The 16,040-nt window shown below is 41.0% G+C and overlaps 1 protein-coding gene and 1 non-coding gene across 5 annotated transcripts in view; both read left to right on the forward strand.

Moving 5' to 3' along the window:
* The window catches only part of GADL1 (GAD like acidic amino acid decarboxylase 1), a 380,197-nt gene that overhangs the window by 292,085 nt on the left and 72,072 nt on the right, over positions 1-16,040 (forward strand). For all 4 annotated transcript variants that reach the window (XM_088831973.1, XM_088831974.1, XM_055414756.2 and 1 more), the window contains one exon: positions 5,350-5,401. In XM_088831973.1, coding sequence (XP_088688099.1) covers positions 5,350-5,401 — 52 coding nt within the window. The remainder of the gene's footprint in view (positions 1-5,349; positions 5,402-16,040) is intronic.
* LOC129548240 (U6 spliceosomal RNA) lies at positions 12,232-12,333 on the forward strand. The gene has a single exon (XR_016036268.1). It is a non-coding gene; the product is annotated as a U6 spliceosomal RNA (small nuclear RNA).

The raw sequence follows: 16,040 nt of genomic DNA on the forward strand, positions 1-16,040 counted from the left end.
GTGAAATACACAAGTATTAGATGGACACATGGAACTAAGGACAGGAAATGTTTCAGCGCAAGATTTCATTTTTGTACACTTCAAAACTAAGCCAGAATCTTAATTGAATGAGTTTTTATACCCAGTAGGATTGGTGAAAACTCTTGCTAATGTATAGTATTTCTCTCTTTTGCTAAGCTTAGTGGAAAGGACAGGGAATTTTATGCAGTTATTGTTGATTTCTGAGCGATACCTGGATGCCTTTTGGTGGAAGTGGTTTGTGGCTCCCGAGTTTTGTCCAAAAGTTCAGTGCACATTTTTTCTTTTTTTATGCCTTGCATCAGATAAGAATAGAGGTTTTTTTTCACATATTTCATCTTTAAACTGTTTTTATATATTGAAAAGTTGTGAGGAATAAGTCACCTATGAACATAGGCAGAATTTGTTTGGATTTCCTCCCCCCAAACTCTATTTATTTAAGCATTTATTTAAGAAGAGGGTAGGTACCCTGTAGAAGAGGCACTAGTTTAGAAACTAGCATTTTTGAACCTACACTCTGTGAGGTCATAGGCTTTCAGAAGATCTTAATAGATGTTGTTCTAAAAACTGTCTCCACAGTCAAGTATGTTTGAGAAATGCTAACCAATAGGTTCAGAGAAGGCAATGGCACCCCACTCCAGTACTCTTGCCTGGAAAATCCCATGGACGGAAGAGCCTGGTGGGCTGCAGTCCATCGGGTCGCTAAGGGTCGGACACGACTGAGCGACTTCACTTTCACACACTGGAGAAGGAAATGGCAACCCACTCCAGTGTTCTTGCCTGGAGAATCCCAGGGACGGGGCAGCCTGGTGGGCTGCCATCTATGGGGTCGCACAGAGTCGGACTCGACTGAAGCGACTTAGCAGCAGCAGCAGCAACCAATAGGTTTGTCCTCTCTTGGAGGTTCAAAGTGTTTGTTAGCACATTGAAGTCTCTGAAAGGCTTGTAACATAGGCACAATTGTAACTTTACTTTAGCCAGTAGGCAGACGTTGGTGACTGTTCATCCGAATACCATTCTTCCTTTTTCCTGCCAACAGAGCCTCCACTGTATATAGATAGCAGTATTCCAACTGGGAACTTTGGTCCAAGTCTACAAGTCTACTCTCTTTGCCAATCATTACTTTAGGGTTGGATATATGACTCAGCTTCAGTCAATGAGATACAGGATGAATTCTGTGAAGGCTTCTGGGGAAAATATTCTTACCTGAATAGAGCGAAACTATGAGAAAATACTTTCTAAACTCTTCTCTTCCTTCCTGGGACACTGTCATATATGGATGTGATGGGCAGAGCTGTGGCTGCCGTCTTGTGAACAGGAGAGAATTCAATAACACTGCCAACATGGCAGGCTGAAATAATTGAAAAAGCCTGGTTCTTGGTGACATTATTGAACCTTCCAACAGTTCAATAAATGTTCTTATGAATTAAGCCAAGTATCCACCTAGTTTCAGACAAAAATAATCTAATTGATAAGCCTGCTGCTGCTAAGTCACTTCAGTCGTGTCCGACTCTGTGACCCCATAGACGGAAGCCCACCAGGCTCCCCCGTCCCTGGGATTCTCCAGGCAAGCACACTGGAGTGGGTTGCCATTTCCTTCTCCAATTGATAAGCCTAACATTGCTCAAATTTATTTGAATGGATACGTGGGAAACCTATTAGCACAGTGTATCATGGGAAAATAGTTTGGAAGCCCTGGTGTAAGCCTTTCATTATTGTTATGATTCTTTATGCAGATCACCTCTACCCTCAGTTCAGTTGGAGTGTTACACCGGGTTTTACAGATGCTGAGAGTGACTGAATGGGGCATTGACCTGACACAAAACCCAGATCCTCATGGTTAGTGCAGAGCAGAGTTTTAATGGAAATGATTCAGATGTGCTTTGCTGCTGCTGCTGCTGCTAAGTCGCTTCAGTCGTGTCCAACTCTGTGCGACCCCATAGACAGCAGCCCACCAGGCTCCCCTGTCCCTGGGATTCTCCAGGCAAGAACACTGGAGTGGGTTGCCATTTCCTCCTCCAATGCATGAAAGTGAAAAGTGAAAGTGAAGTCGCTCAGTCGTGGCCGACTCTTCGCGACCCCATGGACTGCAGCCCACCAGGCTCCTCCGTCCATGGGATTTTCCAGGCAAGAGTACTGGAGTGGGGTGCCACTGCCTTCTCCGCAGATGTGCTTTAGCATGCCTTTTTCCCGGGAGCAGTGTTCACCAGTTTGACAGATATTTTAAATCAAGACTATAGGCAGCGTGTCATGTAGTCATAATCTACTGGGGAACAGTTTTCCAACCTAGTTCCTTTTCCATTTCGTACATGAGGAAGCTGAAGCAGGCTCAGGGAGGCTGAAGAGTTTGCCTAGAGTCACAGAGTCAATCAGTTACACATCTAGAATCTTCTAGAGTCATTCCCCAGATTCTGTAGCCTGGGGAGTGTTCAGGGTTAGTGCAGGCCCCCTCAGGATGGAATCCTGGCTTTGAGTTTGCAGATTGCCTTTACATTTGTGCCTGAGAAGGTAAGGAAAAAATAGGGTTCACAAAGCTGGTCCTTGTATAGATAAAGATTGTATGTGTGTTGTGTTTTGCTTTGTAATTTATATTTTTTCTTTTATTAATTTCCTTTTCAAAAATTGTAAGTAACCGCACCTATGAAACTTTGCAGAGAGTGAATAGTCCCTTTCCCCCCATTGCATCCAGTTTTTCCCTTCCTCAGGTACATCAGGGATTTATGATTGGTCATCCATGCTTTATTCCGTGCTCATGTATACATGTGGAGAGGGATCGCTTATGCTTTCTTTCTTAGAGCTTCTTAAAAAGTGGAAGCACATCATCTATATCTCTCAGTCCCCTGCTTTCATGTCTAATGCATCATGAGCATCTCTGTGGTTTAATTGAAGTGGATATAATCCATCCTCTTTAATAGCTGCATCATAGAATAAGTGTTGCTATAATACATTTTATTTTACCTTTGTCAATTTCTGGATATTAATTTTGTTTCTAATTATTCTGTATGGAATACATACATATACGCATGTAATGTAGATGCAGTAACATATGTGTGTGCATATATCATCTGTCTGTCTGTCTCTATCTATATTTCTATCTCTGTTTCTGTCTACCTACCTACCTATCCATCCACCCACCCAACAATCCACCCATCTCCCTACCTGTCTACATGATTACCTATCCATCCGTTCATCCATCCATCCATCCATTTCAACAATACATCTACTTCCCTACCTACCTATCCATCCATCCACCCATCCAACGATCCATCTACCTACCAACCTATCCATCCATCCATGCAATAAGCCATCTATCTACTGACCTTAGTGTTGATGTGGTTTTCCTGGTAGACCAGCATCTCATAAGTGGTTTGCTGTATCAGAATATGTGAGTATTATTAATTTTGAAAGGTTTGTAGCAGCTCTCTGTCACATTCACCGAATGTTGTCGCTATTTAAATTTGATTCCAGGGTCCTGTGGGAGACATGGTTTAATATTATTATTTCAATTTGCGCTTCTCTGATTACCAATGATCTTAAGCATTTTTCTGATGTTTATTGACCATCAGAATTGCTTTTATTGAAAGTTAGGCAGTGTGCTAAGGGTGTAAAAACTTTACAACTACATAACATCTCCTGAAAAATTATTCAGGGAAAGGAGTATGTGGAAAGAACATCAGATACTTTGTGAGTCTGTGTGTGTGTGGTATCACAACATTATTGTTCAATGTAAAAGACTCATTTTTATCCATTTAATACTGATAGGATTTTTATAAGTTTTTTTATAATTTAAAATTAATCTATAATTTTTTATAAATTAAAAATTATTTTTATAATCTTTATGTTAAACACCAATATTTAACCTTATGAAAAAAAACTAAAAAAAAAATGTTTTGGAAAAAAGAACTGCATCCCATTCACTGATATATTCAATACCCACATTCTGGGATGTCCTTTAGTAAATAAACATAATAATAATAATCCTCCATTTTCACAGTTTATATTCTATATAATTTTTTACATATGATTTTATTTAATTTTTTTACAACATCCATTTGAGATTGGAAAATCAGCATAGTTTATTCCAGTTTTACAGGTAAGGGAATTGAGGTCCAAAGGGAAGCATTTCTTTGTTGTCCTTAAATGTTAATTGAATGTATGTGATTCACTTTCTCTTTTCCCTTTCATGCATTGGAGAAGGAAATGGCAACCCACTCCAGTATTCTTGCCTGGAGAATCCCAGGGACGGGGGAGCCTGGTGGGCTGCCGTCCATGGGGTCGCACAGAGTCGGACACGACTGAAGTGACTTAGCAGCAGCAGCAGCAATTCAGTTACATGATCATGTTCCATGTCATGATACTGCAGTTCCATGTCATGGTATTGTAATTCCATATGATATGGACAGGATTTTCAAAACTACTCCTCCCTCTATCCCTTCTTTCCTTCCTTCCTTCCTTTTTGGCTATTATATATAAAAAATTCCTTGGCAAGTACATTTTTGTCATCACCTCTGATTGTTTCCTTACATTTGACCTCCAAATTTGAAATTCTGGGTCAAATGTTATGAACTTTTCAAAGCTCATGATCAAATCACTAGTTTTCAAGACTAGTTGTTCAAAAGATTTATCTTTTCATATAGACAATAACAAAGCCCAGGAGGGCAGAGTCAATGTTAATTTACTCTGCATTCTCAATGTCATTTTAGTCTTTTCTCCAGAATATTGCATATTTCATGTAGCTGCAGCCTTTGCTTATGGCATGATAATTCTCTTTTCCCTGATATTTGTGATAATTTAATAGGCATTCTATCAATGTCTACAACCCACTTACTTTTAGCATGGTATCTATCAGTGATCAGTCTTTGCTCCCTGTGGCCTGGCCTTGGGAAAGAGGATGTTACACTTCCTTGATCTAAAAAGAACGCATAAGCAAAACTACACACTGGAAACCCTTTCCACTCTGCCAGCTAGAGAATTTAAGTACCTATGTTAAATCCCCATGTAGAATGTGAGTGTGAAATCCCACATGGTCAGAGATATACATCCAGTCTACTCTGAGTGGCTTTCACACAAAGTCTGATGCTAACACGTGAGATAGACATCATCTCATGAAAAAGATGTACCTTTTTACTCAGGCCCAGTGGATTGCAGTAAGCTATCCACATTTAGATAGATGTATCTATCTAAATCCAGTCCTGTATCTGTGTAGGGACCCTTACTTATTTCCAAGCCTTGTCTCTACATTGGAAATTATACATTAGTTTCATTGTATGTCAGTCAGGTTCATGAAATGTTTAGAGTGCAGTTTATAAATATTATTGTGACTTTTTTTAGGTACCTAGTAGAAGAAATCAAGAAAAGAGAAGGATTCAAGTTACTGATGGAAGTAAGTGATTACAGAATTGTACTTGTGATTTTGTCAGTCAACAGTGATGAAGGTGGTAATTTTCTAATCTGTTATATTTCATTGGTTTTTGTGTTGCAGACTTAAAAGCAAGTCATTAGCTTAATTCATAGAGTCCATTATGTTAATTTATTCTATTAGTGAGTATTTTTCCTTTGTTGGACTCACAGAGAACACTTGCCTTTGAGTATTGAAAATTAAAGTGCTCGATAATAATTACCAAGGATAATACGGAATAAATTATGACCTCTATCTTGATATATTAAGTTGCATAATGATTGTACTGAAAATACTTAACTGTGTTATAGTGGGGCCTGTAGGTGAAAAATCAATTAAAGTGAATGTACAATAGTGCAGATAGTTTTCTCTTTTTTATAGAATAATGAGAGCTTATTAGCATTGGAACAATGGGAAAATAAATCATTTTGTTGTTGGATTGTTTGTTATAAATAAGAAACAAAGTTTAATTACCCTTGAAGAGATATTATTTATTTCTAAAATATTAATATATGGCTAAAATGATAAAATATTATTGAAATCTGATTTTAAGAAATATGAAATGTGAGGTTCAGTTAGACCTTCTTATAGTGTATACTTTGTAGCCACTTTTAAGATAATGTAAAAATCACCTAGAGGCGGTAGCCTAGGAATCTATCCTATGTATAAGCAATCTGGCTATATTTTGGTACTTATTCATTCAGCAAGATTTATTGAGCAATTGCTGTGTGGTGGAGATGCAAGACAGGGAAGCTCTCCTGGTGCTTACTTTCAAAGGGAAAGTAACAGGCAATTAAGCAAGCAGATTGTTAAATGGGGAACATCAGGGTGGGGGAAGTCTTAAGTAAAACAGATACTAAGGAAACAATAAAAGAGATACATGAGAGATAATAAATAATTATGAATGGCTAATTGGACAGTTCCAGATGTGGGAATATATAGAGTGATAAATAAACAAACACGCTGAAATGGCGGTGGGGGTGGCCTGTTTGGTCTGGGTGCAGGGAGGGCCCCCGGGGGCTTTCTTGGTGCTAAGACCTGCTGTGCATTGGTGAGAAGCAGGCCATGCAGAGGTTCAAGGGAAAGGTGTTCCAGGTGGAATCCACAAACAACCACAAGGCATGAAACTGAAAAATTTCTGCCCCCTTGAGGAGCCAAAGGAAGGTGCATGGAGCAAGGTTAGGGTGTAGCAGGTGCTGGTGTGGAGAGGTTGGCAGAGACTGAGTCTGCTGGCGCCATGTAGGTAGTGGTAAAGGCCTTTGGCTTTTGTAATACCCCCTTGAAGTTTAATTACCCTTGAAGAAATTTTAAGCAGAAGGGAGTCTGATTTCCATTTGAAAGACGGTGCTGGATGTCACTAGAAAGAGGGGGGTGATGGTGAGGGGAGGACAAGGAAAGAATAAGCGAGACAAGTTGGGAGACCAGTGCAGTAACTCCAGTGGGGTGGAGGCCCTCAGACGACTTTGGGAGACACTGCTCTGGAGACTGCTGGCCGTGGATTTCCTCACTGTCTGCCAAGGGGACATCAGATCAAAGAATTCAAACCCCTTGAAAACTAGAGATAGAAAGGGACTTGAAAAATAGCAGAAGAATCCATATTGAAATGACTTTCTAATAACTCTAGAAAGAAGCCAGAAGACATTTAGAATGTGGAACGTTCCACAGGACAGCTGACTTGGTTTCAGCAGGTCAGTGGCAGGAAGAAAAACAAAGGATAGAGCAATGGCGACCATTTTCAGGGTCAAAGAAACCTAAGAGAGGGCAACCAAAGGCAACGGAGGCGCTGGAACCCTGGTGTGAAGGAGTCAATTACAAACAGTAAATTAAAGCAGCTGGGGAGTTTCTCATATGAACTGCTAGGAGTCATCAGTAATTTTGTTAGACATGACGATGGCATTGTATCTAAGGAAGAAAATGTCTGTATTTTCTAGAGATACATACGTATCATGTAAGGATGAAGCAACAACTGCATGTTGGCTTGACTCTGAGTCTGAACCACCTTTTCTATTTGTTTGAGTTACCATCTTGCATTTTCCTGAGATTGAAGTACTTCTTTATTTTCTCAAGTTTGTTAGTTAGTTAGTTCAGTCGCTCAGTCGTGTCCGACTCTCCGTGAAGAAAGCTGATCGCCGAAGAATTGATGCTTTTGAACTGTGGTGTTGGAGAAGACTCTTGAGAGTCCCTTGTACTGCAAGGAGATCCAACCAGTCCATTCTAAGGGAGATCGATCCTGGGTGTTCATTGGAAGGACTGATGCTAAAGCTGAAACTGCAATACTTTGGCCACCTCATGCGACGAGTTGACTCACTGGAAAAGACTCTGATGCTGGGAAAGGTTGGGGGCGGGAGGAGAAGGGGACGACCGAGAATGAGACGGCTGGATGGCATCACCGACTCTGTGGACATGAGTTTGAGTGAACTCCAGGAGTTGGTGATCGACATCTCAAGTTTGTAGTGCCTTCTTTATTTCTCTGGTTGTGGGAGCTAAATGGTTGACGAAAAGTGCTGTACACCTCAGAATTGCATGGACTTTTGATAGAGCTGAGAGGAAAAGTGATGAGAAAAATTATGAACTGATTTAAAAGTTGTTTATATATTCTTCCTAAAGGCTTAAAATTTGAGGAAGGAACCTCTTACCATCAACTTTAGGGAAATGAAAGCATTCACATCCTTGTAGTGAAAGTTAAGGTGGATTGTAATCAGTAGGCAGCCTCCTGCCCTGGTTATTTTATCTCTGGGAGCCAGATGGCCCCAAAGCAGGAAAGATGGTTTCTTCAGTGGTCCTCCAGAGTTCCTACTTACAAGGGATTCTGTATGTGATCTGCATGTACCTCTTTTCTCTGTATCCATTTAGAGAAATAAAGTAAATTTAGACCTTGACTGTCACATATAAGAGTCAAGTTGATTAGCCTCTTTTTTGTTAAAAAAAAAAAAAAAGCCTTCCTTGGGTTGATTAACTATAAGTGGAATGCATACTTAAGAGAAGAGATAACACAGGTTTGATGGGAACCCAGGTCTGTAAAACTGCAAGACTGTCAATTTACGAAAAACCAGTGTGTCATGGCATATATATTTTTCACTGTGAAGCAGATGGCAGTGAGAGTGTTAAGTGGAACGTGAAAAACTGTAAATGAACACAACCAAACGGTGTATCCAGTACTTGAATATCTTTTCCTAAAAAGAATAAAAATAACATATATGTACTTGAAGATGATTGAAACTTATCACTTCAAATGAATTCTGCATTATTCATAGGCCCCTGAAAATTCTGTTTTTCTATGTTGGACCTAAGATCTAATAGATGGTTTCCTAGAGGTATATACTATCACTCACATATTTTATTTTCATCTCTTGGGAGAGTCGTAATTATTCAACTTTTTGTTTTTCTCTTCCTGAGTTCTGCCTTAGAAAGGGTTATTTAGGTTTCATCGACTTTCCAAGTTACAAAGGATCTTCAAGGACATCTAGTCAACTGCCTGCTCACGGCAGGAAACCTCTCTTGATAGTTCTTGTAACAGGAAGTCAACTCCTGCCTGAACACTTTCTATGTAAGAAAATTCATAGTTTATTCCTCTTCCAGGGAGCTCTAATTATTTGTATTCTAATACTTATTGACTCCTCCTCTTAGGATTCAATATTGCAACTTATAGTTTTTTAAACATAGTTTTTATGTAGTTATATTAGATCACAACAGTCTTATAAATGCTAAATCCAATGCACATTCTTTAACCTCCTTGTTGGATCTCCGCAGCGTTTTGCACCATTATCCCCTTCATCCCTCCTGAAATTCGCTCCTGTTTTGGCTTCTTTAGGTTCCTCTCCGAGTTTTTCTGCTTTCCATATGACTTTGTCTTTTCTGGCTTGATGAGGAAACCCAGTTTTCTTCATCCGGGTCCCACTTCAGTGTTCTGCACTCTTCTGTCGTGATCCGTTCTTGTGTCTGCATACTCGACCTGAAATGTTTTATCCGTATCCAGAGCTTTGTCATCAAGCATCTCAATAATGTCTCCATGCTTGATTTGTCTCCTGAAGTCTATCCTTTGTATGTCCTGAAATGTTCAGTTAGACTCTCTCAGGAGCCTCAAATTCATCATTTCTAAAGCTGAGGTGTAGCCATTTTCTTTATCAACAGTTTGGTCAATTCATTTTCCAGATGAATTTTTGGAATCCTTTTCCAGTAGAGCTATGACCCAGTTTCTCTCTTATTAGAACTCTAATCCATCTTTAAAAAGTCTTGACACTGTCTTCACTGGTTCTCTTCTCCAGCCACCACCTCAGTTCAGGCTCCCCCAGGTCGGCACTGTCTCCTGACTCACCCCCGGCTTCCAGTCTCAGACCTTTTAGCCCATCTCCATACTGCAGCCACCACGAGGGCTCGCTAGTAAAAGGAAATCTGTGCCCTGGACTGAAACTCTCTGGTTGCTTCTGGGATGAAGCCCCTCTGCCCAGCATGGCTGACAAGGAAGCCCTTCACGAAGGACACCCCTGTCTGTTTCCAGCATCACCCTTCCTCAGCACACGTTGACATCTGCTCATCCCAAGCGCTTATCACCACCCTGGGTACACTGGCTTCTACATGTGAGCTTGTTTGCTTTGTCAGGAACGTTTCTTGGGTTATGAGAAAGTTCTTCTTTTAAAATGCTCATCCCATTGCAGTTTGATCACCTGTTATCTTTAATAGCTTTATTACTATTGTCTGAATTCCTGGAGATAAGCGTTAAGTCACTTTTTTCTACATTTTATATCTAGAACATAGAAGAATTTTGAGTTCTATTCTGTTTCTTATTAAATTGAACATTTAAGTTGCCCTTCTTCTGACATGCTATAATTTTTTCATGGTTCCCTTCTGATATATAGGCAGAAATTAGCACAACGATGCTAAATCACGTGGTAGATTTTAATGGTGCTGCTCATCCACTTGAAGAGGACATATTTTCCTACTAGTATAGTTCCAGATGATAGTCGCTACATAGGAGAATGCCTTCTGTGTGCCGTATGCGATGGTAAATATTGGAAACAAGCCCTTTACTCATCACGCCAGCTCTGTGGGGAAGACAATGCAATCTCCATCTCATAGATTAGCAAGCTGAAGCTTAGAGAGCTTGGACAGATACCCGTCCAAGCAAAGATCTGGTGAAGCTGCATCCATGTGACTCCAAAACCCAGGCTCTTTTTGCTACCAAGTGCTGTCTTTGGAATTTTTCAGTAGTGTAGTTGGTTACTTAAAATTTGTGAACTTGAAGTCAAATAAAATCTATCATGACCTGCTTGTCTATTCTACATTTGCATGACTGATCATTTCAGTCTATGTGCTAGATTCTATAGGTATACTTATTAAAAAGCATAGTGCTAACTTTTATTATTGTTGTGGTGGTGGTGACCTAATGATATTGCAGAAAAGGAGAAGGGATTATTTTGACAAAACTCAGTTTTAGAGAATGTGAGCCACTACAGCTTGGTGACCATTGACCTTTCTTCCCCCAAGAGTCTCATATTATTTGCTCAATAATCCTTGCTGGAATTGACATCAAAGCACTGGCTTTATTTCTTGGAATATATCTCCTTTCTTTCTCTGAAAAAATCAGAGTAGAATGAACCCATCTTTTCTTTCATGACATTTCTTTGTCTTCATGAATTTTTAAAAATGATGACAACACTTTGACTGCTACAGGCTTTTTGTGCCATTCTATCACGTGCTTGGTCTGGACACTTGAATTCCTTCTTCTGCCTTCTCAGTATTAAACAGTGTTAGACAATATGGGCTAAATATGGTCCTAAGACACCCAAGAGGTCATTTCATATACGTAGGCAGTTAAGTGGCATATGAGTAGTTCTACTCTGAAAATACAGTTCAGTGCTTTGAAGGCACTTGAAGAAAGTCTATATAAAATAAAAGCTACATAGGCAAAGAGACAGGAGAACTCAATATGAACACTCTTTGTGAATATTCAAGGTTTATTGCTTATTTTTTTAAACCTATTTTTTTCAAGTTTTAATAATTGAGGAATGGTTACCATAAAGGTATTCCACCAAATAACACACCACATTTCCTCCAATGAAATGAAACGTCAAAAAGGCTTCACCAGTCTTCAAATGTCATAGCACTGAAGCCGCACACTGTCAAAGAGGCTGGGCAAAGAGAGCACAGGTGTCGCTTCTGAGATATCCAAACTGAGACTGACTGAAGGAAGGAAGTTTAAGCGCGACTCCAGAGGCCCAGGCCCCAGATCATAAGGCCTGAGCAGATGCGGCAGCGGACAGAAATGACTGCCAAATGAGTCACAGCAGTGCCGTGCCAAAGAGAGAGAACGGTTGATTCAACGCTGTGCTAGTCACTCAGTCGTGTCCACGACCCCATGGATTTGTAACCAGGCTCCTCTGTCCATGGAACTCTCCAGGCAAGGATACTAGAGTGGGTTTTCATTCCCTTCTCCAGGAGATCTTCCTGACCCAGGGATTGAACCCAGGTCTCCTGCATTGCAGGCAGATTCTTTACCATCTAAGCCACCAGGGAATCAGATAGAAGCTACTGCAAAATGATTCATAATGTTGCCCTGCAAATGAAAGAGAATGGCTAATGTAATGATGTATTAGTGTCTAATAAGAAGACAAAAACTGCACAAAAATTTGAAGTAGGAACCTGAAATGTAAAGAATTATAGTGCTTGGGACTTCCCTGGTGGTCCAGTGGCTAAAACTCTGCAGTCCCAATGCAGGGGGCCTGGGTTGGATCCCTGGCCTGGGAACTAGATTAGAACCCACATACCATAACTAAGACGCAGTGTAGCCAAGGAAATAAATGTAAAAAAAAATTATCATGCTTGCTTTAGCAGCACATATATTAAAACTGCAGTGATACAGAAAAGATTAGCATCCAGTACAGGATGATATGTAGATTTGTGAAGAGTTCCATAAAAAAAAAGAATTATTAACAGGGGATTTGAGTCACGGGAGATGCCGCATAAGAGAGAAAAAGACCTTAAAAAGTGCAGAAATAGCAGATGATGTGGAGAACAGCCATCACTTCTAGAACTGAGATGGAGCATCAGACAAGAGGCCGCCCCCACCCAGACCTGAGATCCAGACTTGGTTGGAAAGGGTGTGTGTGACTCACAGGATGGCAGGCACACCCCCCAAGGTGTCAGGCTGGTGGGGTCTCTAGGAATCCACCAGCTGGCGTGCTGGAGAGTAGGACGCCAATTTCAGGGCACTGATGAAACTTGGACTCACTCAAGCCATCCAAGGCAAGTTTGCCCTAGCTGGCGGCCCTCCCGATGCGATCCCTGGCGGAGAGTGTGCAAGGGAAAACCATTATGGGCGCCCACCTGTGGCCAGGCCATGGTGAAGCCACCCAGGGTGCGGTGCTGGGGGACGCTGTTGGGGCCACATGGTTCTGGTCACCAAAACTGCTGGCGAGAGCCCCACCCACTGCAGGAACCCCGTGAGATGAGCCAAGAGACCAGGAGACGCAGCTCCTCCTTCTCCGTGTCCCTCCAGCACCCTCTGCTGATAAAGTCTCTGATGGGACCAGACAGCAAGGAGAAATATTTATAGTGTCCACCTCCATTATTGCAGCACGTATGGACAGGGTGGATTTGGAGCTGAGAGGCAGTAAATTGATAACTGACATAAATGGTATCTGGAAAAAAATCCTTTGTTTACATAAAGACACAAATTCCTAGAATCTAGTGACAGATAATAACTCCATTTTTTCTACTTTCTAATCAACCATGGTGACTTTATTCAACAATAGATTTGTTCACATTAGGTGATTAAATAATTTGAAGGCCAGGACATTCTAGTCTAGAAAAACCAAATTAATCATAAATTAGAAAACCAATAATTGTGTAGATTTGTAAAGACTGTTATAGTCTCATGATAAATGTTTGTGGAAATTGACTAGAATTGCAAAGTACTCCATTTTGAACTACTCTCTGTTTTGAAGACTTGTGACTCCTTTTTTTTTTTTTTTACTCTTTTACTTTTTTTTGGTCAAATTCAATAAACCCATTACAGACTTCAAAGGTGAAAGGATGATCAGATCAAGAGCTTATCTTGTTGAGCTGGAAATGTTTCTGGGCTATCACTTGTAATTTAAAATCCACTAAAATCCAAACTCTCTATAGTACCAGTTTTGATTTTAGGAGATGAGATGATAGCCGTTTCCTCTCTCTGTGAAATACTTCGAAACTTTATGCTGACACTGGTTATTACCTACAAACTGTGTTTGTGGTGGGAAAATAGAAGTCATTTCCAAAACTATCAGCATGAAGGATCCGATGAGGAAGGTGCCAGGTGGGTGGGCATGACCCATGGTCTTTTCTGAGTACAGCTTCGTGTGTCTGAGTTGTCAGCCCCCAAGGTAATGTCTGTTATCGCCTGGTCATTGAGTACAAGTCTGTGATTGCCCCTAGCAGGCCCTGTGTTTATGTCTCTGTGAAAACAGCTGCCCGAAGCCTATTGTGAGACCTTATTCCACATTTAACCAAAGTATTTCTAATGGAAAACCAGATTACTGGAGAAAATAACTGGGCCACTTTAGACCAGAAGTTCTCAAGCATCGATGATGTGCCGCTCACTTGAAATCACCTGAAATGCTTCTTCTTAAAAGTTAACTTATTAACTAATTTATTTATTTGGCTGCATCAGGTCTTGGTGGAGGCATGTGGGATCTTTCGTTGTGGTGCATGGGCCCAGTAGTTGCTGTGCTCGGGCTTAGTTGCTCTAAGGCATGTAGCATCTCTCCGACCATGGATCGCACCCATGTTCCCTGCACTGGAAAGTGGATTCTTAACCACGGAACCACCAGGGAAGTCCTCTGAAATGCTTCTGAAAATGCCAGTTCTTCAGCCATTTCTGTGATGGACTGAATTGCACTCTGGGGGTTCTGAGCCCAGGGGCTAAGTGTGCACTGTGAGGAAGGTCTCTAGTGGACTTACACTCTTCCCGATGCTGATTCTTGAGAGTCAGGAGTCAAGGAGATTCTCTCTTTTTTTTCTTCTTCTGATGCTGTATTGATCAGGGTCTCAGCAAGGCTGGTTAAGTGAAGCCCAAGCCTATTATATGTTATCAACTCACGGGTAATCGGTGATTTTGCATTCGTCAGGTATAGCAGGTAATAGAAGACAACTTTGCCTACCTTAAATGGAGAAGGAGTTGTTGGAAGGAGATGTGGGAGATAACTTAATAATCAGTTTTCAGTTCAGTTCAGTCGCTCAGTCATATCTGATTCTTTGCAACCCCGTGAACCACAGCACACCCAGCCTCCCTGTCCATCACCAACTCCCGGAGTCTACCCAAACCCATGTCCATTGAGTTGGTGATACCATCCAACCATCTCATCCTCTGTTATCCCCTACTCCTCCTGCCCTCAATCTTTCCCAGCATCAGGGTCTTTTCAAATGAGTCAGCTTTTTGCATCAGGTGGCCAAAGTATTGGAGTTTCAGCTTCAACATCAGTCCTTCCAATGAACACCCAGGACTGAACTCCTTTAGAATGGACTGGTTGGATCTCCTTACAGTCCAAGGGACTCTCAAGAGTCTTCTCCAACACCATAGTACAAAAGCATCAATTCTTCTGTGCTCAGCTTTCTTTATAGTCCAACTCTTACATCCATACATGACTACTGGAAAAACCATAGCCTTGACTAGACGGACCTTTGTTGGGAAAGTAATGTCTCTGCTTTTTAATATGCAGTCTAGGTTGGTCATAACTTTCTTTTCAAGGAGTAGCGTCTTTTAATTCCCTGGCTGCAATCACCATCTGCAGTGATTTTGGAGCCCAGAAAAATAAAGTCAGACACTGTTTCCCCATCTATTTCCCATGAAGTGATGGGACCGGATGCCATGATCTTTGTTTTCTGAATGTTGAGCTTCAAGCCAACTTTTCACTCTCCTCTTTCACTTTCATCAAGAACTCTTCAGTTCACTTTCTACCATAAGGGTGGTGTCATCTGCATATCTGAGGTTATTGATATTTCTCCCGGCAATCTTGATTCCAGTTTGTGCTTCCTCCAGCCCAACATTTCTCATGATGTACTGTGCATATAAGTTAAATAAGCAGGGTGACAATATACAGCCTTGATGTACTCCTTTTCCTATTTGGAACCAGTCTGTTGTTCCATGTCCAGGTCTAACTGTTGCTTCCTGACCTGCATACAGATTTCTCAAGAGGCAGGTCAGGTGGTCTGGTATTCCCATTTCTTTCAGAATGTTCCACAGTTTATTGTGATCCACACAGTCAAAGGCTTTGGCATAGTCAATAAAGCTGAAGTAGATGGTTTTCTGGAACTCTCTTGCTTTTTTGATGATCCAGCAGATGTTGGCAATTTGATCTCTGGTTCCTCTACCTTTTCTAAAACCAACTTGAACATCTGGAAGTTCATGATTCACGTATTGCTGAAGCCTGGCTTGGAGAATTTTGAGCATGACTTTACTAGCGGGTGAGATGAGTGCAATTGTGCGGTAGTTTGAACATTCTTTGGCATTGCCTTTCTTTGGGATTGGAATGAAAACTGACCTTTTCCAGTCCTGTGGCCACTGCTGAATTTTCCAAATTTGCTGACATATTGAGTGTAACACTTTCACAGCATCATCTTTCAGGATTTGAAATAGCTCAACTGGAAT

The sequence above is a fragment of the Moschus berezovskii genome, chromosome 24 (assembly GCF_049115385.1).
Source record: "Moschus berezovskii isolate FMDL1 chromosome 24, NW_MosBer_1.0, whole genome shotgun sequence".
Classification (NCBI taxonomy): Eukaryota; Metazoa; Chordata; class Mammalia; order Artiodactyla; family Moschidae; genus Moschus; species Moschus berezovskii.